General features: G+C 44.7%; 3 protein-coding genes and 2 non-coding genes across 7 annotated transcripts in view; 3 read left to right on the plus strand and 2 right to left on the minus strand.

Moving 5' to 3' along the window:
- Window positions 1-253: 253 nt before the first annotated feature.
- Window positions 254-18,644, minus strand: trim66 (tripartite motif containing 66). Of its 2 annotated transcripts, none has more exons than XM_036543970.1 (19): window positions 18,591-18,644; window positions 17,520-17,702; window positions 14,628-14,741; window positions 12,335-12,488; window positions 10,268-10,397; window positions 9,732-9,848; window positions 9,329-9,443; window positions 8,913-9,059; window positions 8,364-8,481; window positions 7,352-8,232; window positions 4,964-5,176; window positions 3,969-4,122; window positions 3,490-3,568; window positions 3,172-3,397; window positions 2,135-2,892; window positions 1,437-1,569; window positions 1,261-1,335; window positions 844-996; window positions 254-492 (listed from the first exon to the last, which is right to left on the minus strand). In XM_036543970.1, exons 3-19 carry the CDS (start codon window positions 14,634-14,636, stop codon window positions 256-258), a joined length of 3,699 nt encoding a protein of 1,232 aa, XP_036399863.1. In that variant the 5' UTR covers window positions 14,637-14,741; window positions 17,520-17,702; window positions 18,591-18,644; the 3' UTR covers window positions 254-255. The 2 variants fall into 2 exon arrangements, with proteins under 2 accessions (XP_036399863.1, XP_036399862.1); XM_036543969.1 differs by lacking the exon at window positions 18,591-18,644 and adding an exon at window positions 18,251-18,317.
- A 54-nt stretch (window positions 18,645-18,698) lies between these two features.
- Window positions 18,699-22,628, plus strand: LOC118787943 (60S ribosomal protein L27a). The gene is made up of 5 exons (XM_036543724.1): window positions 18,699-18,731; window positions 19,369-19,432; window positions 19,564-19,639; window positions 20,877-21,051; window positions 22,453-22,628. The coding sequence occupies exons 1-5, from the start codon at window positions 18,729-18,731 to the stop codon at window positions 22,579-22,581; spliced, it is 447 nt and encodes a 148-aa protein (XP_036399617.1). The 5' UTR covers window positions 18,699-18,728; the 3' UTR covers window positions 22,582-22,628.
- LOC118788587 lies at window positions 20,138-20,267 on the plus strand. The gene has a single exon (XR_005005412.1). It is a non-coding gene; the product is annotated as a small nucleolar RNA SNORA3/SNORA45 family (small nucleolar RNA).
- LOC118788586 lies at window positions 21,143-21,272 on the plus strand. The gene has a single exon (XR_005005411.1). It is a non-coding gene; the product is annotated as a small nucleolar RNA SNORA3/SNORA45 family (small nucleolar RNA).
- Window positions 22,629-23,767: 1,139 nt separating the features above from the next.
- Window positions 23,768-26,332, minus strand: part of dennd2b (DENN domain containing 2B) — a 57,939-nt gene continuing 55,374 nt past the window's right edge. For both annotated transcript variants that reach the window (XM_036543607.1, XM_036543608.1), the window contains exons 18-20: window positions 25,618-25,857; window positions 24,539-24,625; window positions 23,768-23,855 (exon numbers count right to left, since the gene is read on the minus strand). In XM_036543607.1, the coding sequence (XP_036399500.1) occupies window positions 23,821-23,855; window positions 24,539-24,625; window positions 25,618-25,857 (362 nt within the window). In that variant the 3' untranslated portion in view covers window positions 23,768-23,820. The remainder of the gene's footprint in view (window positions 23,856-24,538; window positions 24,626-25,617; window positions 25,858-26,332) is intronic.

Raw genomic sequence — 26,332 nt, forward strand, 5'->3', positions numbered from 1 at the left:
GGAAGTGAATACTCTGAATGGAATGCAGGACGTTACTGGCAGACTCAACAACACATCTTTACAATAAATAGAAACACTGAAAATACTATTTTATAAAGGCTTATATTTTACAGGAATAGACTGAATCTAAAAGTCCACTTCCTTGATAAAATCAACCAGAAAGTCCATTCTTTTGTGCATTTACAACTGTAACATCCAGTCCTCACATAGGTACAACTGGTAGTATACGTTTTGGCGAAATCTGTACGGCAGCCGTTAAAAGTGATGTCGCCGTGAGTTGAGGGAATGTCGTCTCTTCCTCTTCCTGTGGCAGTGTTCCTTCCTGCCCGGCCAGGGGAATCCATCCCCGCCCGATCTGTAGAAGTCCTCGTACTCCTCGCTGTCAGAGTCCTCATTTGGGACCGAAAAGGTTTTATCTTTGAACACCTCCTTCAGCTTGGATTTAAAAAAAGCCTCCAGGCTCCGGCCTGCCTGAGCCACCTCAGAGTCCGGCTGGAAGCCACAGGAAGTGGGGAAAAAGGGAGAAACTGTCAGCTTCACCAAACACTCACCTACACTGCATGAGGAGGCCAGCTGAGTCATGTGCTCTGGATGTGCTTTTTAAGCCTTTCATTAAAATGACCTTCTTGGTGGTCATGTGATTAAGGGGCTGCCTGCTTGGTGATCTGAGCTCATGGCTGTAGCTGATGATGACATGCTGGATGGAAGAGGTTACACTGGGACAATATTAACACAACCGATTTACTGAATGCACTGGCCACGTTACAAGCAAATTTTAATTCCCTACAAAGTTCAAACAAAGTTACCAAGAAAACGGGACTTTCAAAATGAACCTGTACTCACATAATTGAACTTCGCACAGTTCCTGAACATGAGGAAGATGTCTGCCACAAATTCCTCGGGGGTGTAGTAGTGTAGGGGGCTCTTCTTGTTGAGCTTGCTCCTGATCACTGACAAGTCCATGGGCTTCTTGATAATCTGGTAATAATGGCGGGCCTAAAATGGAAAGTGTGCATACATCTGTTCACAACGCTTTTATCCAGTCATGTCACTACAGCACTTTGATGAAGTTGTGTAATTATGAAGGGCTGTGGAAAAATTTCAGTTTAATGAGGAAATGACTGATAATAATGACTGAAATGAAATGAGTGATCCGGACCTGAAAGTAAATGAAATGGAGATGCATTGCGGCAATCTGCCCTGGCTCTTTCAGCATGGCCTGTGGCAGGCCTCTGGGTGGACAACAGGTCTAACACTCACCAGTGGACTGACCGGCTCATGGAAGGGGGCGCTAAGGATGTTGCAGGAGATGAACAACGTCAGCTTCTCACACCTCTGTGGAGCAGGGAGCAAAAGGGGTCACTTCAAACTCAGGGCACAGGTCACTCCACACGTGAGAAGTGGAGGTTACGGATGAACTGTTGACCCACACCTACCCTCAGGTCGAAGTCCGAAAGCCCGTAGGCTCCAACCTTTCCTGTGTGATCTGCCGGAAGGCGAGTGTTCTCACAGTCGTACTCCACCTCCGGGTGCTGGACGTCTCGGCACAGGGTGCACACCCAGTCGCCCCTGGGGGAGAGCGAGATGGAGCGTCACCACCAGGAGCGGCTCCACATGGGGTCTGAATGGGCTGGACCCACCTAAACCTTCACCTGGGCCCCCTAAGCATTTCAACCCTTGGCGACATTTTCTGACTGATCCTGTATCTTAATGAAGGATCAGTCAGAATAATGGAGGATCAGCTACTTGTATTGCTTCGTGTTTGGTATACGTGTAGTACAGAGATGCGTTTCTGTGATCTAGTGACTGATGCACAGTAGTATACTTAGCTTTCACTTGTCTAGTCAGGTTGCACAAGTTAACTTATTGTAGGGCTTGAATAGTGTTATGCTCACACTCACTGGTCTGGGAGAGTTGTTACCCTCGTCTGACACTGTTGCTCATTCAATTTGAATGGATACACTTCTATTCCTTTGTGCTGGAAGTTGCCCTAGGTAAGAGTGTCTGCTAAATGAATGTAATGCAATGTAATGGCAATTTGGCCCTCTCTGTGTGCCAGCTGGCCCTTCTTCCCACCACTCTGGACCCCTACCCAACACGTGCCCTCTGCCTGAGGGGCGGGTTCTGTGCTTACGTGGGAAAGCTGAGGAGAGGTGGCACGTGGCAGGAGAGGTGAAAGACTTTGGGACAGTGGTCGCAGCAGAGCAGGTCCCCCCCGTTCAGGCACACGGCGCAGAAGTCCTCGTTCTCCATCTGCCCCGCCTCTTCCTGGGCCTCGCCTTCCACCGCCGGCCAATCGGTGCGCTTGCAGGGGCCCGCTCGCTTCCCGCACTCTGACAGGGGCCCGGAGACTGCAGCCGGCTCTGACGGCAAATCGGTGGCCGGTTCCAGACCAGGGTCCAATTCTTGTTCTGACTCCAAATCTTCATTGTGTTGCAAATATGGTTCGGATTCTGGCTGTTTCTCCGCCTCCAAATCTGAATCCCGTTCTTGCTGCGGCTCTGAATCTAGGCTTGGATCTGATTCTGGCTGTTGCTCCAGCTCCACATCTGAATACAATTCTTGCTGCGGCTCTGAATCTAGGCTCGGATCTGATTCTGGCTGTTGCTCTGATCTCAGCTCTGGTTCTGATTCCAAATCTGGTTCCGATTCCAGATCTGGATATGATTCAGATTGTGGCTCCGATTCAGACTCCAGCCCTGGATCTGATTCAGGTTCAGGGTTGCGTGATTGTAGAGAGAGCTGATCTTGCAATATGTCCTGCTCAGGGCAGTGTGTTTTCTCTGCAGAGCTGAAGTCAGCGCTGCTGGCTGGGTGCTCCTTTGACCACTCTGGGTGAGATAATGACTGACTGACCTCAATACACTGTTCCATTTGCTCATCGGGTCTCCCCTTCAAACAAAGTACAAGAAAAAAAGAGAGATTAGGACAAAACTAAACACATGCCAAATCTATTGCTAATAGCTGAACAGCAGCAGCACTAAGGTCAAAGACGGACAGAAATTAAAAAGTGATTTCTCATGTGTGGGGAGGTCAATTCAATCATAAAATCAATTCAGATTTATGAAAATAACGTACGGTAAAATTGATAAGAGCCCACTTTTAACTTTAGCCTTTGAAGTAATAAGACTGAACAGTAAAATGTAACTAAAACCCGTTTCAGACGAGTACCTTGTGCTGATGCTCCTCTGAGGCTGGGCTCCTTTGCGGCTCTGGAGTGACAGCGCCCTCTGTTGTTGGCTCTGGGTCAGTGACAGGGCCACCGTGTCTCCGTTCGTTTGGTGGCAGCCGGGACACGCTCGGCTGACCAGGCATCATCCGGATCCTCAGCCGCTCCAGGTGCACTAACGGAACCTTTCTGGAGCTTTTTGGGGCCTTTTTGATGTCCTTGGCAGTTCTGGTGGGAAAACACAGCAATGGAACCAAGGTATTTCCATCATACTCGCACACTTCGCTGTTCCTGACGGGAAGTGACACGAGCTGGCATACCTGGTATCCAGATGCTTTCTTGATATCTTGAGCCTTGCTCTTCCCTCCGTTCCAGTGTCTTCACATGCATATATTTTACCTGGGAAATAATGCGTAAATTGTTATGTGTACAATAATTATAACACACCACTGATATTCACCAGGGAAAACACCTGTGAAAGGACTGCAGTTACCAGTATTTTCTTCAAACTGCACTGGTATTAACAACAGAAAGCAAAACAGACGTGACACAAACTCAGGAAATGCAATCATAGAATGAGTCATGCAAATGGCTGTCGCTAATAAATGTCGGCATGTCTCTACTGCCATTTCTAGGGGAGATGCTTGTCCTGATAGCATATGAAATTATCATAGCCTGTCTGTAACACTGCGGTTACATTTGCACGTTTATGTGAACTGTACATCAATGTTGAGAGATCATTGAGAGAACATTGTGTGTTGGGTAGATGCCTGGCAGTGGAGGCACAGCAGCTCCTTACCTGGCTCTGTCTTGCACACGCTCAGCGAGGCGGAGCGCTGGCCGGGGGGGCTGGTGGTGGGAGCTGGGACAGAGAAAGCAGCTGAGGAAGGAACCTGCCCCGCCCCATCCGAAGACGCCTTCGCCGACCTCTCACCAGGCTGGGTGCTGCCATCCTATCAGGGGGTGGGGTCAGGGGTAGGGGGTGGGGGTGGGGGGCATAAAAGCTTCCATGATCTTCACTTTCCAACATCATTCCTACTGACACTAATACCAAACAACAACAGCCAACATCTGCGGTTTACAGTGCAGCGTCGCCCCCGGGGCTCTCTTGTTTCTTCCAAAACGCTGCGAAAGAGCTAGCACTAATGGAATGCAATTAGGCGAGGCATGAATAATAATAAATCTATCGTCAAACTGTGAATATGCCTCTACATGGTGTCAGAGACAGCTGAGAATAATCAGCTCCCCGGTACCGACGAGAAGAAACGGTTACCTGGACAACGGGCAGCGCACTATTTATTTTGTTGTTGTTTAACATTATTTAATCCACTCAATAGGCATTAAAATACACTGATGCTGCAGTGTCAGCCGCAAAGGGGAAGATTTTGGTTTGCACTCTGCAGCTTTCTACTGTACTATAATGATCTTCACACAAACAAACAACATAACAGGTCCTGGTCTTTCCACACTTATACTAATATGTTCTACATTCCGCTAAGATCTGAATTATGTGGCTACATTTTTCATGTGACTATTAACACGTTGTGATTAAGGTAGAGACTACATGACTTTGCTCACTGATTACCTGTCATTGTTTGGATAGGCAGATCCATCAGTGAAATCCAGTTACTGGTAGATGGCCCTGGACTATATGGTAGGAATCTGTACGCACGATATATAGATGATAGCAATGGAATTATTATTTTAATAGTCAGCCATGTGTTTTAGGTTCTAGTCAGTCCTGCCAGTGGGCCACCTGGTCCCCAGTGATTCTGCCACATGTGACATCGTTACCTGGCCAGCCGCAGGGCCCCATTCCCTGGCTGCTGTTGCTAGGCTGTTGTCGGCCCCTGTGGACCAGGCCCCTGGGAGGCTGTGGGACAGCTCCGCTAGTTGCTCCGGGGCCTTGCGGGACTCGAGACTCATCCCCTGCAGCGAGCCGGGCCTGGTGGGAGTGTCGCTGGGAGGCTCGTGGGCCGGCGCCAACATCTCCAGCGGGGCGGTTCCCTGGAAGGACAAAGAGTCCCAGTCAGCTTGCTTCCCACTGCCGTGGCACCAGGCTCAGCTAAAGAGAGCTGGCGAAGAACAGGTGCTCAACTCCGAGCAAAAGCTTGAAGGCGTGTGGGTGCGGGGGGTGGGAGGAGAACAACCTTAAGGATCACTCACACCTACTGAGAACAGGGGAAAAAAAAAGCCCTCCACCCCGCGCACCTGTCTGAATAAGGCACCATCACATTCCCGTGCTTTTCGGTGAGAAGCTCGGCGATCTGCACAGGGCAAAATTTCCCTCATAATGGAAGGCTTACTCTCAGAGGCAATAGCTGTATGCAAATCCCACATCTAGGCTCCCTGCCTGCGTCTGTGCATAAGCTGCATTAATTTGAACGCGACGCAGATTAGATTTCCTTTCATCTGTCTGTTCTGCCTTAATATATTACAAAAAAAAAAAATTAATAAAAGTTGTTTCCAAACGCGTAGCAGACGCTGTCCCTCAGCGTCTCGCTAGGAAACGGTCGCCCTGTGCTTCCAGGGCCCTCCCTCCTCCCTCCTCCCTCCTCCCGCCCACCTCCTTCCTCCCTGCAGCAAAGGAGATTTAGGCCAACCGACATCAACAAACGTGGCAGTAATTACCGCATGATTAAATACATTTACCTGCATCCCCAAGGAGAAGCCACTGTGCTTTCCAGACTGGGAACGTGGGTAAAACTAGCTGCGGGGAAGGCTGTAACCTGTATCCACTGTCTGCATGACTGAAGGAAGGACAAAGTCTCACAGACTGGGAGGAACTGGAGGAGGGAGTGAGCAGCAGAGCAGGCACTAGTGAAGTCTGAAGTCTCAATCCCCGCCCCCTAACACCTGCTACCTCTAGGGTTTGATGTTTATTTTACATGTAGGCTTGTCATGTATTTTGGATTCTGTATTCTAGTGTGCCTTGCTTCTATTGCCTAGTCAGGTTGCACAAGTCGACTTGTGGTAGGGTTTGGTTAGCGTTATGCTCACACTCACTGGTCTGTAAGTGCTGTTAGCCTGGTCTGACACTGGTGCTCATTTAAGCTGAATGGTCCACTTGTGCTATTGTGCTGGAAGTCACTCTGGATAAAAGCGTCTTCTAAATGAATGTAGTCTAATGTAATGTAACGTCTAAATGCCATCGCCCCCTGTTCTCCGATTGTCTAATCAATACCAGGTTAAGTAAATATATGGCAATGCCTAACTGCTGTCAGATCAACTCCAAATGAATAAATGTAAATGAATGCAAATAACAACTCCCTGCATATGTCAGGTTATCAAGTTCTGTACTAGTGTTGGAGCTGAAACATGGATGTGGTGCTGCTTCTAAACTGGGGAAACACCACTTATTGGTGTTCATTCGTTACACCTGCAGGGCTGAGATAATCAGTGCTAATGAGGACTTTTTTTTTAAGTATTATTTTTATCGTGGAACAATTTGCGAGTACCAGTACCACAGAGTGCACACCAAGTTATGCGTTTTGCAAACGCGCACTTGCTTCAATTTTAGGTATTCTGTCAGTTGCTGTCACAACTGTGACAAATACATTGGTGCATAAAAAGTGAGGGTGACAGCACAGGCAATTTCCTGTGTGCAGGAAATCCTACTTGTTGGGTGGGGTTTAGGTATTTACCTCAAATATTTTCCTGTGTTGTTTTCATACTGCAGCTAAAGGTGCTGTGCTCACTTCCATGAAAAACTGTACCAACTAACAAACACCTGCATGACAGGACAGAAGATGCTGCAACCAGCCGCACTGTCCTTTTCTATAATGACCCTGTAACACACCATTTTGCAGTCCTTCCCTCTGTTCCCTTTCTTTGATATTATATTCAGTAAGAATGCAAAGTCACAGCAATGCATGCACTTCTTTGCTTTCTTCTCTGAGCAGTGCATCAGGGATTATCATAGAAAATCTGCCAACAGTTGTTCTCCTTTCACACCGACAAAAAACTTAGTGTGAAGGTCACCGGCGCGCTGTTGATGTCCCCGATCTGTACCTGCTACTGAAGCCTTTGTGCAGGCCTGTGGTCAGACACCTCCACGCTACGAGCCTTTGAAGCCACTAACGAAGACGGAGGCCCGCGAGGGCTGTGGTCAACAGCGAGCGAATGTGAGAAGCATCAGGCTGTGAGAAAGGCGCACAACTCTGGTCAACCGCACTGACTCACCCTGCAGGCGCTGCTGCTGCTCTGGGGCAGCTTTTCGGCGTCGGCTGAGCGCCGCTCGGCGCGCTGCTCTGGAGTAACACCCTGCGCAGACGGAGCTTGATTCCGCGTCTTTGTTTGCGTGGGCTCTCCTTTCTGCTGCTGGCCGCGGTCAGCTCCGCTCTCCCCTGCGGATGCGTCCGCTTCGAGTCGACAAATAACTGTCTGCGCCGCCTGCCGGCCTGCATCTGCGCAGCTCCTGTCTGAAGCCGGCTGCGCCTGCCCGCTGGGGAGCTGCTCGAGCTGGACCTGGCTGGAGGACTGCAGAAGGACCTGCAGGTTTGACTGCACAGGCTGCTGCCGTTCAGTGGAAGGGGAGCTGCTGGAGCTGCGCAGGTGGGCGTCCGCCGTGGGCGGCTGCAGCTGCGGCTGCGGCTGCATCAGAACCCGCTGCTGGGGATGTTGGATTGTGCTTGTGTGTCGGACGAGGGCTGGGGGGCACAGCGGGTGCAGATGGCTCTGGCCGGACTCCACGCATGTTGCAGGACAGGGGCTTGGCTCCAGATCTTTCTTGTCCAGCTGCATTTCAGACTGCTTCTTCAGCTGTATCAGAGCCCTCTCGGAGTAAGGTCTTATGGGGTTGCACCTACCCCCCTGGTCCAGAGGCTCCCTCCCATGCCCCGGGAGTAGGTCTAGATGGGGCTGTGGGGCCTTGCTGATGTTTACACAGTGGGGACAGCACAGCTGGGGCTGGAAGCGAGGCTGAAAGCTGCAGCCCTGGTCCAGGGCCCTGTGGCACACAGCGGCAGGCAAGGCTGTGCAGGTGATGGGCCGAGGCTTCAGGACATTGGGACAGGCCATTCCCACAGAGTGAGAGTGACTTCCTCCTTCCGCGGTCAGCTGACCTACAATCAGTTAGAACAAAAAAAAAAAAAACAAAAACCAAAAAACAAAAGCTTGTAAATCAAGGCCAAACAGGACGTCTACTCTGAATGTTATTGAGGTTACGGTAGACCAACACAGAAAATGGGTCTACCTAACGTGGAGATCTGCTTGGTCCAGAAGCTGGCATCCCAGTTGAACTTGATTTTTACCGGGGGTCCGAGGTCAGAGTGCAGCTGGGACTCCAGCAAACGCTGCATCTGGAAAGTAATCTGAGCAAAGAAGGCGATACACTGTTTACATTTCTTACCATGAGCAGACTGCTCTGTCTTAGAGCCTAAGTTTTGCTGTGGGTCATTTTTAAAAGAGAAACCACACACAGGTGCTAGGCCGCATATCTCCACACCACTGACCAAACGGCAGAGTGAAAACCACATATTTGCATGTCAATACTTATCACTATTCCAAGGAACACTTCATTGTACGGGGAATGGTATTTTCTGCATCAGAGTAAGGTAGGAGGAATCTTGTACACTATATTCCAGAGACATTCCACACATGGATATTGTGGGTACAGCTAGTGCAGCTAGCTAAAACCCACAAAAAGAACTTTGCTCAAAGGCAATGTGGTAGCGTTTGTCCTAGGATTTGGATCCGCAACCCTCAGGTCATGAGTCCAGTGCTCTGACCACTGATAACCTACCAGCTCCTTGCTGAAGAGGAGAGGGTTCCTTTGGTGGTGGGTGGTGGCCCAGCTGATGAAGTTCTGCACGTGGCCCAGCTGACTGCACACGTCTATCATGCCTTGCAGCTGGTCCTCTAGGTGCTGCTTGAACTCATTTGAGACCCTCTGTGCAGGGAACAGTTAAAAAAAAAACAAAAAACATTCCTGTGGACTACTGGTAATATGAAACCTGATCAACATGTACAATATTTTCTGCAGATCTTCACAGAGGTCCACATCTGAGCCTGTTTCCCATCACCACCTCCTGCCTTGTGTCTTCAAGGCAGGTTACATCATATTAGGAGTGAGTCTAATGAGGGTCGTGCACATGTAAGGTCCGCTTGCTACACAGGAAATGAATTCCCTGAAAGCATTCAGAAAGAAAGGGTAATTACCTCCAGTTGCTCTATTAATAGGTTGGCGCGCTTGTTCAGCTCATTTATCATAATCATCTTAGCCATTTTGATCTGGTTCTCTGCCTTCCTCTGCATGATCTTCACCCCATGTAACCTGGAAAATCCACCGTTAATGACATTCTGACTACTGACAGAGTTGGCTTTCAACACTTGGATCCCTTACAGCTGTCAGAAAAAAAAAGGGCAGCAAACATACTGCAATCTATTTGGAACATTATTATGTCGTCCATATGAACAAAAACATCATTTATCCAGAGGTTAGTTGACAATTTTTTGCATCAAAAGTTCAAAACACTCAAGAGTTTACCTGCGCGTATTGATCGGAGTAATAATCATGTACACACGTGAAAAAAAGAACTATAGCTCTATAGAATCAGCTCACCTGTCCTCAAGTTGCTTAGCTGTGTTCTCCACAGTGGACTTCCTCTCCTCCACCTGGAACATTAGGTTCTCAAAGAGCCACAGCTGATCTTGGAGAGCCTTCCCGACATGAACCACCCTGAGAACAAACAGAGGCTATAATGACATGTCCGTTGCAGAAAACCATGTCATCGACTGGCTTGTGTTTCGCTTGTTTCTTCTGAAGCATGTACAGTACAAGTGTAAGACTGACATAACATGTATTACAGCTTAGCACAACATTTTGCACAGCAACAGCTGCTGTATTTTAAAAAACATTCAAGTTTCAAATTCCATTATTAATGGAATCTAACAATGTTTGGAGCACGCTCAAAGTGATTTTACCACCACCTATTGACAGAAAATGCATTACGGAATGCAATGACTTAATCAGTGGTATGTGGCTGGCATGCAGTTTGCATTTTAGTGGAATATGGTTAATTGACAGCAGATTTTGAGTGCAATGTGCTGACCTTCCCACTGACCCCCCCCCCTTCAGGTGCGCACCCCTGGTCTCACCTGTGGTCCATGTGGGTGGACAGGTGGCAGCTGCTGCAGGACATGAGGTCACAAGTCTCACAGAAGAGGTCCAGAGGCTCCTGCCTGTGGAAGTGGCACAGGGGGACCCCGCCTGGCCAGTAGCTGGAGCCTGGAGGGAAGAGAGCAGGGTCTGAAATACAGCACACGGATTACCCCACCCAATGAAGAAAACGACACATGCATAGAAAGGTATGTGTAAAACTTCAGTGGACAATGAATCATAAACACCCTTGTGTAAATGCAGTATGTTTTAAAAAGCATGTTCAAATGTAATCAAACATCAAAAATATAAATATTTTTGAAATGTGGACTATTCATACATGGACTGTACTACACATTTCAGCATATGGTGCATATGCATAAAACTACACATTTCATACTACACATGGCATACCAGTACAGCAAATTGTATGCCAGCACAGCAAAACATATTCTTTATTTTGTGTATAAGCCATTATGGTCGTTATCGTTCCATTAATATTGGCAGACATTCTGCAATGCAAAAAGTGTGCAACACTAGACCTGAATACACAGCAACACTTAGTTTGCCTAAGAGTATAATAAACAAACTGCCATGCAGCAATGAACCTGTTACAGGATGCCAAGGTTTGCTGAAAACCGACCGGCCAGTCAAGTCCATCTACATCTCATATATCAACATGCCTGCAGTCAACTCAAAGTGAAAAGCACTAGAAACTATAACCAGTTTCATGTAAGATTATAATGGCAGCAAGAAAAAATAAGCAATCCACTGACAAAATGGTGTGAGACAAACTGTGTGAGAAAAGACTACCGCTGACACAGAAGAAAGGGAACAATGATCAAACTAGCCCACTGAACATTTGAATTCACAGCTAAACTGGGACATTTAGGCTTCTAAATTTAGACATGCTTACCGGTAATCATTCTCAACATCTCATCCAAGTGTAACAAATTAGCATTTCCAAGGAGCTGGTGTATCATCAAAGCAATTAAAATGAGGAAAGGGGCTTATCAATAGCACAACACTAAGTTATACCATAGCTTTATCAGGGAAAACTGGATGAGCAATTCAAACAATCTTTTTTCTAATCGCTCAATCCTGCCAATACATTTTCATTGGTGAAAATCAAATGATGTCCTGGAATATTAGCTGGCCCTGTTATTGGGTATACACTGAAAATGCCAACAGTGCAGTTAAGCATTGCTTGGGTTGTCATTCTATTTGCTATACCTCCACTGCACACTGAAGAGTGACCACTTCCTGCCTGTCTGGTTGCAGCCTGTCATCAGCCCAGCACCTGACTCACATCTTGGTTCTTCATATAAATACCAAGAAATGATGTCAGCTTTATAACAGGTTTTTATGTAGACTAACTACAGAACTTGCTAGCTACTTTAAGAGCTATGATTGACTATGTCATACTCTGAATACTGTCCACAGACTTCAACTGTATAGGATCCATATATGGTACATCAGAGCTACTCGAGCAGGGCTTTATTCGTCACAAGTAAAATGAAGCACAAGTTGGGAAATGAATTTAAATATTAAATAAAATATTAAATAAAACTTAATTTAAATAATGCATAATAAAACTTTCATTTTTTTTATACAGGGGCTACTACATACACTTCTACTCCTGAGGATCTGCAACAAAAGTGTTCCTTTACAGAAGAAATATAATGCAGTACAATATGAACAAGTAAGAGAAAATTATGTGGTGTGAATGTTACCAACATTAAACTGAGCAGCTGCACATTTTTCGCAAGTGACTGCATTTAACACAATGTAAAAATATGTGACATATCGTATAGCATCCGTGAAAAAACTTTTCTGTTTGTGACAACAAGTCGCAGCGTCAGCGGCAGTGTGCTTTCATTTAATCTGTTAAACCCCCTTTTCATCACAGGTTATAAAGGGTATGAGTAAATTCAGAGGCTGCTGTACTTGTGCATGTGGGAGCTGAGCAGTTCAGCACAGGCCCGCCTGAGCTAACAGCCCTTGAAGCATGAAGCATGAAGTGAGTGGCGTTGTGTGAAGGGGTGTGACGGGGCAGGAGAGCATACCGATTTGGGCGGGCCTCTTGCCTGAGCTCGGTGGCAGCAGGGGGCCGGCGGTCCTGTGGTCTGGGTGCATGTCGGTGCACTGGTAGCACAGCCACTTGTTGCAGTATGTGCACAGGCTCTGGGCCTCTCGGGGCTCTCTGCAGTGTGTGCAAACCTGCCGGGCGTACGTGTACACACAGAGCCACCGAAAATGAAACTGCTGCACATCAACAATACCCCTGTGGCTTAGTATAGTAATGTATAGTAATATCTGTACTGAGAGCTGGCCTGGGTCTCTCTTAAGGTCGCACCGTGTGATAAACCAGGAGACCGCCGCAGCTAACAACTTCAGTTAAATTCATTAAACAAATATAATATCCACAATTCCATTTTAAACTACTGTATCACAAAGAACATTTAAATGTAAAGGCACACTGTACATCTTGTAAATGAATGCATAAATACAGTACGTACATAACTTGACAGTACGTACATGACTAATTCTAAACACTGAGCTAACTAAAGTATCTCTCAAACCAGATTCTTTATGATGATGAACTGTATTTCATAATTACTTCATAAAAGAACAGCTCAGCAAAGAATATAGTCAGGGACACAACACAGACAGACCAAAATGAAACTTTCTCCTCAGCTCTAAGAATCCAATTTAAATAAGTATAAAGCTTTTTTTTTTTTTAGTTTTGTATACAAAAGGTGGCTGTTGAACAGAAGGAAACATTTTGTCCAAGACAAAACAGTTAAAGGACAGGGTGACTCTCAGTCAAAGTTAAGGACAGGGTGACTGTCATTGTTATTCAGAACAGAGACCTCAGACTGATCACACACTGGCCAGAACCATGTAAACCTGGCATCCAAAAGTGAATCGCAGATAATGCAGGATTGTTCAAGGGAGAGACACAATCACCTCTAGCACTGTAGAGGACAAACACATTCTGCATTCATTCTGAACCGTAATCACACCTCACTCAAACTGTAAAAATGTCCCGTCTGACTGTGTGCTGCAGCTCGATCCAGCACTGTGTATGTGGTGGTTTGCCACTGTTAGAGGGATGCTAACACTGCACTAGACCAGGGAGGAAAGGGGGAAGAGAGGTGATTTAAGAAGTGGTCTAGTTCTCTGTTGATCATGACAAGGTAATAAATTGTCAAACTCTTGCAGATTACATATATTAATAATATGATCATTATCTTTACTACCGTTCTCATTGTTTAGCATTGTTCCCTGTATCTTCTTTTATCTTCTGTATCTTTACCACCGTTCCCAGTGCTGTGATTGTGTAGCATTCTATTGGTTTATATTTTAAGATACAGCTGGTTACTGATATCAATTGCTGCTTTGGAAACACACTTTCATATTATGCCAAATAAGCCTTTAAACTGAAACTGAACTCAAAAAATTTGGAGGGAATGATCCACATTAAAGAAGCTTAAGAACAGAATTTGACAGCAGCTCCCACAAACCCGTGACCTGCGATGGCCTAAACATTCAGATAAAACCTCAGACAAGAGCCGCGCTTAGGCCTGGAACCGTCAAAACCACTGAAACCCCGAGATATACAAACATGAGCACAGCTATCCATAATTTCAGCCGAAAAATACAGGTTATGCCATTTCAGACTGCTGTAACACGAAAGCTGCTTGTCAACTCTCGAGTGTTCTTTCAGCTGTGTGCTCTACTTTAATATTCATGGTTGATTAGGAACGCAGTCATGCAGATCAAAGGAGGTGAGAAACCCCTTGACACCTTCCAGTGAAAAAAAAAAAAAAGAAGACAAGACAAAAATGAGTTGTTGCACTGGGTACTGTGCACACTAACTTCCTGCCAGAGCCACCCCGGCAATCTGAAGACACACCATCAGTGTATAATGCAATATTCACAAGGGGGGGTGGGCTGGGCAGGGGAGGGAGCCTGGAACACGATAATACTCTCATGCAAGTCTCTTATCAAAACTTGTTAACCTATCCCAGCAAGGCATTACTCCAATATCTATATATTGGCAGGGGCACCTCCATAAATCAACCTAAATATACAGAGTAAACAGTTATACTTTACACTTTGGCAAAAAAAAAGACAAAATCTTAAATCCTTTTCCCTGCTCTTTTGCAGTGCCCTTATACCTTACTGATCCTTAACGATCTTAAGGAAACATGCAGGCTCTCACATTTATCATTAATATATAATTTTAGAAACACAGTGCAGCTTTTCTAAACATGGACCCTGCCCCAATGAAACTCTTTAAATGTTTTTATTTCATTTGAACAAGATGACTAGATATGGAGCAATGGCACTTACCCTCTCCATGTTAACTCCTGGATGTCAAGTTAGAGTGCTTTACAGCACATGTCCCGCGGGGAAAACAACAGACAGGGTAGCCTGAAGCTAACGGCAGCGCACTGATGGCTTTACCTGCAAGGAAAGGCACATGCCACACGTTACAGTGAACCAAGGTGAACTCCATTGATCCAGCACTGCTTCATCCTTCTGGTCCACAGAAAGATTCCTCACACTGCAGTGGAAAGCCAACAGATCCATCGTTTTAATAATAAAAAAAAAAAAATCCTATTCACTTTTTAAAAACCGTCCCGACTGTAATAACTGGGAATTGGGAAAAAAAAAGGATAATTAATTTTTTTCTGGGACAAAAGATCCCCCAAAGCCCTTCCCGAAATGGAAGCAAAGGACAAATGACCTATATTTAATGGAAGCGTCAGCACGACGAAGGGAGCAGGAATGAGCCGGGATGTGGAGCGCTGCCCGCGCCCTCTTTCCACATCCCGGTATCAGCACAGAGGCACACCGATCCCCCAGGACCCTCTCCTCTCGCACGTAACGCACAAAACAAGGTCAGGCACTGCAGGGGACCCACTTAGATTAAGATCTACTGATCGGACGCCCTCCCCCCTGAAATCGTGAACTAATTACGGTCTCCTCGCGGCGTGTGTGGAACGTCGAAGAGTGATCTGCTTATCGTGTGGAATTAATGCACAATAAAATGATGACGCAAAATAAAAATAAACACTCAAGAGCGTGACTGAACAGCCTCTGGACAGACTGAAGTACCAGGCTCACTCAAAACTTGTGAACGTTAGACTATCATCTCATGAGAAAGATATGCCTGATGGAAATATTCCCAAGAGAAGCTGAAAAATGAAAAAAGAAGACCATCAGCATGAAAAAGCCACTTCAGACAACACAACCAATTGGGAACACTCTGCGAGTGAGTGATGAAGTGATCCCTTAAACATTGCTCCTTTCTGCCTCCAGTTCCCAGCAATCACAGTGAGATATTTACCATGTCATCAACAGGCTTGTTCAAACTGACCGGGTAATGTAGTGTGTCTGACTAAAAAACATGGTCACATGTAAGACAGCTCACTAGCTTGCCTAGATAGCCAACCAGCTACATCAGCAAAGTATCTGTAACGACACTTGAATTTATAAATAAGCCAAATGAGGTCATAAAGCTTTGCTTTGCCTCAAAGCTTACAAGGCACACCACCCTCCCACCCCCGGACAGCATAACATGCTGAATATATCTCCTGAGGTCATTTTATTTCTGTTTACATGGAAGCCAAATTCGCATCAATTCAAAACAATGTATACAGCCAAGATTATCTGAATCACAATTTGCACTTCATTGTCCAAAACTGTTGCCAGGCTGAAGCTGCTATTCAAACAACAAGTCAAGACTGCCCAGTTTAAAAAGTGCTTGTTATGAGAGAACTACAAACACTCAGAGAGGGTGTTGATGACGCGGACACATCCGCATGGAAGAAGCAACAGCATCGATTTTTTTTCACACCTGCTACTGGATTAGCCAGGGACAACGAAGACAAATAGCTACAATCACAAAAAAAAAAAATTCACTAAAACAAAGGCATGCTCTTGTGAAATGTGTGGGCAGGGTACGAATGCCATCACACACAAATCAGACAACTCTCTCACCAACTGGGCATTTTAGAGGAGAGACAAAAAGCACATCTATCCCCACTGCATTCGCAGACCCAGTTTAAAATGTAATTAGACTCTAAAGCACTTCCGATTCTAGGCAGTATATATTTTTTCTTCTTAAAAGCTTACTGCCCCACTCATTCTTTCCACTTACCTTTTAATCCTTAAAAAACCCTCCTACTTACCTCGGCCAGTGAGAGAACACTGCTCCTGCCAAGTGCAGCCAGCCCTGGCCAGCATTAAGCTTGCAGGAGCAATTCTACTCTAGAGGGCTCACATTAATAGAAATTGCATATAGTCTGTTCCCTTGAAATTACACCTATGTCACATCAATTACCAATGAAGCTATGAGATCACATTTTGAGAGTGTTAGATTACCCTACCATTTGATTTCAAGCTCATAAAGTCTTCATTCTTCAGGCACCAGTGATGTTCGTTACATCTGTCAGAGTCATAAGCCCAAGCCAAAGCTACAAATGGCTTCCATACACAAGAAATTGAGTTCTGAGGAACTTTGCTTTTGGGAGTACGGACATATGCTACATGATTTATTCATAAACAAACAATAATGAAACCGCCACAATAATTTGAGTCATTAATGTACTCACTTCTCTGGAGGTCTTGTTATGATGCCCTAAAACCAAAAGTTTGCAGAGCAACAATACAATCTCTGAATTCAAGATGCTGGTTTTTTTCCGCCTATTCCTTCCAATGATGACACACCACCAATGGTTGATTGTCACGTTACAAAGCAGGGCAAACACAAACTAAAGAGCTGTCACACAGCCACGTATCTAAGAGAGCTGATCTCAATTTCCTGTGAGAATGCAAATCTATCAGACACCTCCCTTTCAGTAAATATAGCACTGGGTTGCAATGAGGTTGCCTCTCCCTTCATCTTAAACTCATCTCTTCTGCCTGACATTTGCTCTTAATAATTAAAACCAAGGATGACAAGAGAAAACGTCATCTGAAGATGTTTGGCTTTTTGCCTCGGCATTTTCAAAAGGAGAGAGGGCTCAGCGAAGCTAATATCAATTTACACAGATCAAAAGCTAACACAGGAAGTACCCAAACTCTGCCGTTTTGCATCATCCCACTTTGAAAGCTGACCAAAGTGAGAGTTAGCGTGTACCATTTATTCAGATTGCTTAACATTTAAAAAAATCACTTGTGTCCTCCATACTGCGTGTGCATAGATGCTGTAGGTCAAAGCGCCGCTGAATGCCTCACCTGCAGGTGTGGACTTGGCAGCAGGAATAAGTGGACTCAGTCCTGAAAGACTCTCCGTAGCAGCGTGACTTCTTTTCCTGATGCCATCGTGTTAGAACATCTGCCAGGCAGTCTCCAGAGACATCTAGTGCAGTGTTTTACAGCTAATTGTGATGTCCTATGTCCATATTCTTCCAAAGTCATCTTAATAAGGAGGAAAATTAGAAATAACGGGGGGATGGTTGAACATTACATCTCGAGAGAATTTACAATTCTACTTCATGTTCAATTCTTACACATTAAAAGTCATAGAATAAAACTGCTAAACGGCCTGCTTCTCTTCGAATAAAACGTTCCAGACTGACTGGGTTTTTGTACCTTGTATTTCAGACAGTGTTTATTAGCAGCTATGCAAATACGCACAAAAATGTCACTGTCATCTGATAATAGTTCACCTTTTTCACCTGCCTAGGTGCAAATCAAACGTCTGTACCCCATTTCATATCTAGCGGTACATGATTTAACGCTAGTTCAGTTTCTCCATAAAGGTAATAAAACAACCGGTAATCTTTATGGGCATGCTGCAATTTCCATGCGAATTTACATTTGAACGTTTTTTCTTCCTCAGCATTTTTTTGGACCGCACCTTGCTGTGAAAGAACAGTCTCGATAAATGTTTTGGCTAATTAAGGAAATAGGCTATTCCTGCACTTCCACAGTAAGTAGCTACACACATTATAAGCCGAACTCACGAATTTGCAGCGCGGGGTACAATATCGGCACGCCAGTCGCGATGGGCAATATTTCCCGAGGCGTGAGAGTATCTAGCTACGCACTATGTTTATGAGATACAATGTCAGCGCCTATCCTGCATAGCGGGCTAGCTAATATTCCAGCAATAATCGTACTAGGTTACAAACTTTTTTCCGTAGCCATAATGTATTATTTTGAAATTAAATGCATGCATTTTACAGTCAGCATTACATGGCATCAAGACTAATTACAGAAAGCGTGCAGGGTTTTGCAAATCACGAAAAAGACAAAAATCAATTTGCCGGCAGCGTTTGATTTCAAGCATTTGAAGTTCATTACCTTGGTACGATCATTAATGTTCCCCTCCGGTCCGAGAGATGTCGCTGTTCTTGTTTTGGCAGAGCTTTTTGGAGCACAAAGTCTCGCATATAGTCGTGAGATTTCCACTTCTCGCTCCTCTTTCAGTCATCCTCCAAGATGGTAGGTACTTCTTCCCATATCTCTGCCGATGGGTTCGAATAAAATCTTGACCCATCCTCTCTTTCACAAGCCAATAATGAAATGCCGGGCGCTTTCTATCATATAAGGAATGTGATTAACTATCATGTCAGCAAAATTGGAGGAATATACTGTCACAAAATATTAAAATTGGATGCGTCCCCAGTTCTCCTCCAGTACTTAACGTTGTAGGCCTTGCCAGACAAACAACGTGATAACAGTTCAGCATGTGTTTCATTGATAGGTTTGCATGCGCGTTAATAGGAAGTATTTTTCGTTAATGGATTTAAATTTAGCTTACTTGGCGTCCAACTGACTTGTATCAATGGTAAATATCCGTATTGACTTGTGAGATTGACTGGATAGTGCCATGTAGCTGACTAGCTAGTAAGCTAATTCAGTATTTCCGATTAGCCAGAAGATACTGCTGTGTTTTACTTCTCTGTGTGTTTCCCAAATGCTTGAATGCGACATGCTAACCAGCCATATCGTTACTTACTTGTCAGTTCGGCGGAGTGCATGGCTAGCCGATCATTCTCAATGCGGTGTTGTACCATAGGGTTTTTGATAGCTTACTAGGTCCTTTCCTTGGTTTCTCACCCACACGCTTTTCTTCCAGCCGACCAGGAACACCAAGACCAGAAAGCTCCGGGGGCACGTCAGCCACGGCCACGGCCGTGTCGGTAAGCGCCGACTCGTCTCTACCGAGCGCTCATTGGAAGCCGCCGCCTCGTTTGTGTGCTGACGTTACTGTTGCCGAGGTGAACTTTTCGTGGGGAAGAAATTGACGATCCCCTTCTCCCGCTCTCCGCAGGCAAACACAGAAAGCACCCCGGAGGTCGTGGTAATGCTGGTGGCATGCATCATCACAGGATCAACTTTGACAAATAGTGAGTACGCGGCCGCCTTTTGCCTGCCCAGTGTGTACTTTGGCTACCTTAGATACTGTGTTTTGCCCAATATTAGGGGATCGCACACGACGGCGACCATGTCCTCCCCATCTCCCGAGCCCCAAAATACTGTGTCCTTCTATATAGCAGTTACAGTAGCAAAGAATGGTACCAGCAGGTTTTTTTAATGCTTCTACGTACGCATTCCCTGACCTAACGCATTCATACGTGCTGTCCAGGTCTAGCTTGTAGACATCGGATGTTTCAGCTTCAGTATCTCATATTTTGCTTATGAAAGTGTGGTCTACACGTGCAGGTGGCTGAGTACAGTAGCACCAATACACGAGACAGCCTGCCGGCCTTGCTGCCAGATCTACTGGTATGAATACCGTTTGACACATGGAACCAACGCATAAGCTGCTAGCAGCTGTAGCGGGCAGGTTAACGGTGCTTTATGTAGTAACTAGTCATCTTCCCAGGGTCGCTTCTCTTCTCACACCTGAGACCAGAGTCTCATCCTGACATGATCCATTGTCTTGGTGTGCTAGAGCTCTCACAGAATGAAAACTGATCATATTCGCTGACTGGCCCTCTCTCCGCTCAGTCAGACACAGGCTCAGTGACATGTTCTTTACCTTTTTTGTGGGATTACTTAGCTGTGGAATATACACAGAATAAACTGTTGGCCTTAAAAGCTACATTTTAATGTGCTGCAGTCTCACCTGTCAGTGGGATGTTTTCAGTTGATGTCCTGTTGCTAGGGGATGTTTTTCTTCCCCCTCTTTTGGAACCCATTTCATTTTTGAATGACTGGTTCAGCATTGCTTTGAGAGAAATGCAGTACTGAAAAGTTATGGCTTGCTCAGTACATCAGTGCCACAGTACTTTGCAATTATGCTACAATCACACCTCAGCCTAGCAAATCCTCCGCAAGGAGTCCCTCATGCTGTTCGTGAAAATGGCAGCTTAACTGGATTTCTCACATTACCTGTATGAAAATGTGCTGTTACATGTGGTGCGTGCCCTCTGAAAGCATTATCAAAGGTAATGAGTATAATGCTTAAAGGTGTCTGATTCACAAAGTTGATCTTTAGTTTTTACCTCATGGATTGCTTTAGAAATATCACCATAAATGATTATAAGCTTTTACTTGTATAGGCTCTTTTTTCCGGTGATATCTTTTTGTGTGGGTGTGAGTGACATAAATGATCTGACCCCGCTCTCCCTCATCACCCAGCCACCCTGGTTACTTCGGTAAGGTCGGTATGAGACATTACCACCTGAAAAGGAACACAATCTTCTGCCCAACCATCAACCTGGACAAGCTCTGGACGCTGGTCAGTGAGCAGACCAGGCTGAACTATGCCAAGAAGCCTGACGGCCCTGCACCCATCATCGACGTTGTGCGCGCCGTAAGTATGGTCTCCCATTCACCATGACGCCAAACATGCACCGAGCACTAAGGCACATCTAGCTATCCACAGCTTCAGCACTTGCCCGTCTCCCGAGACTAGAGTCTCATCCTGACATGATCCATTGTCTTGGTGTGCTAGAGATCTCGCAGAGTGAAGACTGATCTTATTCACTGACTGGCTCTTTCTTGGCTCAGTCAGCCACAGGGTCAGTGACACGTTCATACCCTTTCTGTGGAATTGCGTAGACGTGGAGTGTACACGAAATGGAAAAATGGCCTTCCCATCAGTTCTTGAATTTAGTGCATACTAAATGAATGTGATACTCATTTTGGTTTGAGACTGCAGGTTGAGTAGAAAACACCTGAGAAAAGTCAACATCCTTAGCTCAAGGATGTTGTTGAGAGACTGATACCGTATTGAGAATACTGATAGTGTTGCAAGCAGTGCACTGAATAGCATGTTGCCAACTTAATGGTCATGGCTATTCAGGAAAACTGAAGACAGCATCTAGTGTAACAGCGCAGTGTTTCATGAGTGAATGCATTTATAATATCACATCCTGAGTTTGGCTGAAATTACACTGTGCACTGTTCATAACTGCAGATGACCTTTCCATGGTGATGAGTATTCTACCGCCTGGTACAGGTGCATTGCAAATGTAGTCAGAAGTCAATTGCCAAAGCAAGAAGCGACAGAAAAACTGCAGTTTGAATTGTCATCATTAAAAAGCTCTGTACAAAGAAGGGAATCAACAAAGGTTAATGTAGTTATGCAGTTGTTGAATATTATATAATACAGTAGTTCTAAAAATTGTCCTTAATGCTGGCCTGCTGTGTTATTTAGCTGGCTAGTAACTATAGTAACTCAGTAGGGTTAAAATAGAAGCAAGTCCTTTTTCTTTACTTTCTAGCCGTTTGTTTCTAGCTGCCCTAGAAAGTACTGAAAGTATTTTTGTGACCATAGTACCAGTTGAAGATTTGTCATGACCTCTTGTCATTCTCGGAGGCAGGCTTGCATTTTAGCAGCTTGCTTGTCCAACAGACTACTTTTTGGTATGGTTTCATAGACACTGATGCTAACTCCATTCAGTACAATGTTACACTGTTTGTACTGAAAAATGTTTCAATTGGATGATTTGAAATACTCCAGAAAACTGAAATCATGTCCTGAAATAGTGTCATTCAGCACTTTAATGTTGCGTCATACAACAGTCGGCTGCCATTTTATTTCATGAGTCGGGGTTTTTGAGTCTGCACTAACCTTGAGGCGAGGCAGTGGGATACTACTTTGACACAAACACATTTAAATATTGAAAACCATATATGTGAGAAATAATGGAAGATTTGACATTGCTGTCCGATCAGTTGGATTTTGAAAGGAGCTGTTGTGTGTTGACAGGGCTACTTCAAAGTGCTGGGCAAAGGCAAACTCCCCAAGCAGCCTGTCATTGTGAAGGCCAAGTTCTTCAGCAGGAGGGCCGAGGAGAAGATCAAGGGAGTGGGAGGGGCTTGTGTACTGATGGCATAAGCACCTTGTTCCAATTTTTTGCAAGATTAAACTGTTTAAAATTGATTGTGTGTGTTCGCCATCTGTTTGGAATGCTTTACCGTAGTGTGGTATAGTATGACTGCATAACCTGGAACAGTTTGTAAGGCAAATCCTCTGTATACTGTTGTCAGGCTCTACAACTGTAATGCCACATCTCCAACTGCCACTATGAGTCCTATTCCCAAGATCAAAATCATGAAACAGAGGGAGGGTGCTCAAAATGGTGCATTGGACTGACTCAACGAAGTACTGATCATTTTGTGCATTCAGATGCTAATTTCAGTTGTGTTAGGAAAAGGCAAAGAATTAGGGGAACAAAGTGGGACCCAGTGTTGTCCAATTCTTTGCAGTCATTTTAGTGAGTGCATGAGTACATTAGTCTTTGACTTTCAGTGTTTAATACTAAAAGCGGTTCTTAAATTTTGGCTTTGGAACAAAAAACACTGTACAAATGGAATTTAAACTTGCCCCCCATCCTGTAAACTGCATTTCTTGCTATTCGGGTGAAAGAGAAATTTTGTAGTAAACTGCTTGTGTGAAACGAGAGCCAAAGTGCAAGGTTCAAGACCAGCAGGGGGAGCATTTTCATTCTTGAAACATGAGCTCAACTTGGTGAAAAATGTCCAGCTATGCACATTTTTATTTTGAAAGACTGCTTTTTCAGTTGCGTAACAATTACAGCTGTTAATATGGCATTTCTTCATATGCGTTTATACATGTACAAAACGACTCCTAAATGCACTGGTTTTCTCATTCAGTACCTAATTTCATTACAAAAGCAAGCTAGGTGTAAACTATCAAACAGGCAACATCAGTCATACTAAAGACCACTGTATTCATTCAGTTTATACCATCCACCCGATAAGGTATTCCACAAACAGTCTTATAATCAGTGGTTATTCTGAAACAGTTAATGCACGTTAGGTACCATCCGTTAGCAACTCTTTCTATTGTATTTCAATATACACAAAAGTTGTATTCATATACATAAGTTATAAGAGGCCAAATAAAAAAAAAGCTCATTTCAAAAGGATCACAGTCAGCTTACAATGAAATATGTACAGAATCTGAAATGGCTTTGGTTCAACTTCTAATGTACAAAAAATTCTATGGAATACATGTTTGTGGTACATTGTCTTCAAATGTACACAGTTTGCAAAAGGAGTTTTTACAAAAAAAGTCCTTAGTTTGATATTTTGGTACAGTAGAATGTGTTCTCTAGTTCTTTTTGTGAAGAAACTTCATTTTACTCCCTGAAAAACAAAACAAAAATGTGAACTGGCAAAAGTTTAAACTACTGTATACATTTCAACATACAACAGATTTATTAAACTGGTAATGCCCACTCAAAAACTTACAGGTCACATCAGGAAACTGCTGCTGTTGTGAGAACACTACAAGGCTTTGAAGTCAAGTAGTGTAGTGCTTCATATTTACTCTTTTTTTAAAACATTTGGCACTCTGATCCAGGGGGTTTACATCTTGGTAGTGTACATTAAACGCACACTTGAGCAGCAAGAATATGTAGCCTACACTGGCATACACTCAGTGCCTAGTGATCTGCACTGAGGTGAAGTCAACACAGCCAGTCTAATGGTATGAACACATTCAGAACTTTGTGTGATTTCTATGGGACAGAATATTACCACTAGAGAGGACTACAGGCATCTCTGTGCCTGACCTGCTCAGCAATGCTGCTCAATAGAACATTCACAGGGGCTATATTGTGAATGGTGGACCAGCTATGGGCATTAATTTGTGCAAGATATTATAATAACCTAGATATGATGTGCTGGTTCACTTAAGTGAGTTAGTTAACTGCTACTCTGCTACATACATATATATCAAACATGAAAATATGTTCAGATGTCTGTCATCTATAAGTGATGGCAGTATATCAGGGAATGTCATTTAGCTGACCTCCTAGAGTACTCACCCAGTCCTTTCAGGAACTTGTTGACCCCACTCTGCTCAGTGTCAGGTAACTCCTCCAGGTACTGCTCCACCCTCTGTTCAAACAGACCTGCCACAGAGATGACACTAGGCTCAATGACAAGGCAGTGACATCACTGCACAGCACCTATACATGTGATTTATTTCAATCAACAAATGATAAAACTGATTGATTCTATGTCTTAGGAAGGTCGAGCGCAGTTTTAGGATTACATGTTCCATGTAAGACACACTTGATTGGACAACTGCCTTTGCACTATAGTAAGTCTGTGATTGAGGAGGTTTAACATGCCTGAACATGCCTGTGCTATGTTTTTTAATGTTGTAGTGTGGTTCTCAAAAACATTCACATTTATTTGAAATCACACAACAGTTCAGTCACGTTTGAACCGTCCTCATTTTTATAGGCGCCCATACCTACCAGAAGAGGGCGCTTAACACCTAAACAAGTCCACATAAAGTCAAACACATTCTCCAACAGATGTCAATGTTGAACTGAATATAAACACAGGCTGGCCAAAGCTAGTGCTTTATTTTTAGTGGCTCAGTTGTTCACAGACAAGGCAGGAAGGAAATAATGAAGATGACACCTTGAACTCGATAAACACTGATGTGTTCTCCTTTAAACTAACATGACAGATCAGAATTGTTACTAAAAGTGATGGGTTTTAACACAACAAAGTGCTGTGCAGAGACGAGCTCGGTGTGATCCAGTCAAGTGAGAAAGAGTGATGGACAACTAGACAGTTGCACAGAGCTGTAACTATAGTAACTCAACAGGGCTGACACAAAAGCAAGACTTTTTTTTTTTGACTTAGAGAAATGTTTGTGCAAACAACTGCCGTTGTCATTCCTGGGTGGAAGCTTGCATTGTAGCAGCTTGCTTGTCCAACATAAAAAGCATTTTTTGGTATTTTTTCAGACACTGAAGTTAACATCATATGATGTTGTTTATAAATGTTCGACTCGGATTATTTGATTGAAATATTTCAAGAAAGAAACCAAGTGACGGACAGCCGTGCGGAGCGGGTCTGGTGCGGACCACGCTCCCCGACGGCGCACCTTTGGCCCTGCTCTTCCGCAGCTCGCGGTCCTGGATGAAGCCGGCGAACATCTGGGACTCCATGAAGACGCCCAGGAAGCGGCGGATGCTCTTGGAGGCCACGGACTTGCGGAAGGCCTCCCTCTGGAAGACGCGCTCCCCTCGCTCGTTCTGCGCCAGGAACAGGGAGTAGTGGCCGATCGTCTCCAGGAAGAAGCGGATGAAGGCCTCTGACACCAGGCTGTTCAGGGAGTTACACTCTGCAGGGACAGGACAATGGGACACTCTGCCTGATACATGGGCACAAACAAACACGCTCCATTCCAGGTACCTTCCAAGTTGCTGACATCGATTTCAAAAGTTTCATATTTATGATGGGACACCACGCATTCCAAAAATTAGAACCCCCCCCCCCCCCCCCATCCCCTTGTTTTTAAACGCTACTATTTATCTTCTGGAGTGAGGCATCAAGCCATCAAACCTTATTCTCTGCTGAGAAAAACAGAGAGAAAATGACACAGTCCCCCCTGCCAATTCATAACCATGTGAACATAGCAGAAATATTTACAGTCCTGCTTGAAAACTCGCACTCCGACACCTCTGCCAGGAAACTTCCATTCTTTTTTCCAAGTAAATGATTCAGTTCTATTCTAAATGAGGGACATTGCTCCCCTCTGAAATTCAACAGCACAAAAATATGAAACAGTAGTTTGGAGAGAAACAGAGAGGATTGTG

The sequence above is a fragment of the Megalops cyprinoides genome, chromosome 13, assembly GCF_013368585.1.
Source record: "Megalops cyprinoides isolate fMegCyp1 chromosome 13, fMegCyp1.pri, whole genome shotgun sequence".
NCBI lineage: Eukaryota > Metazoa > Chordata > Actinopteri > Elopiformes > Megalopidae > Megalops > Megalops cyprinoides.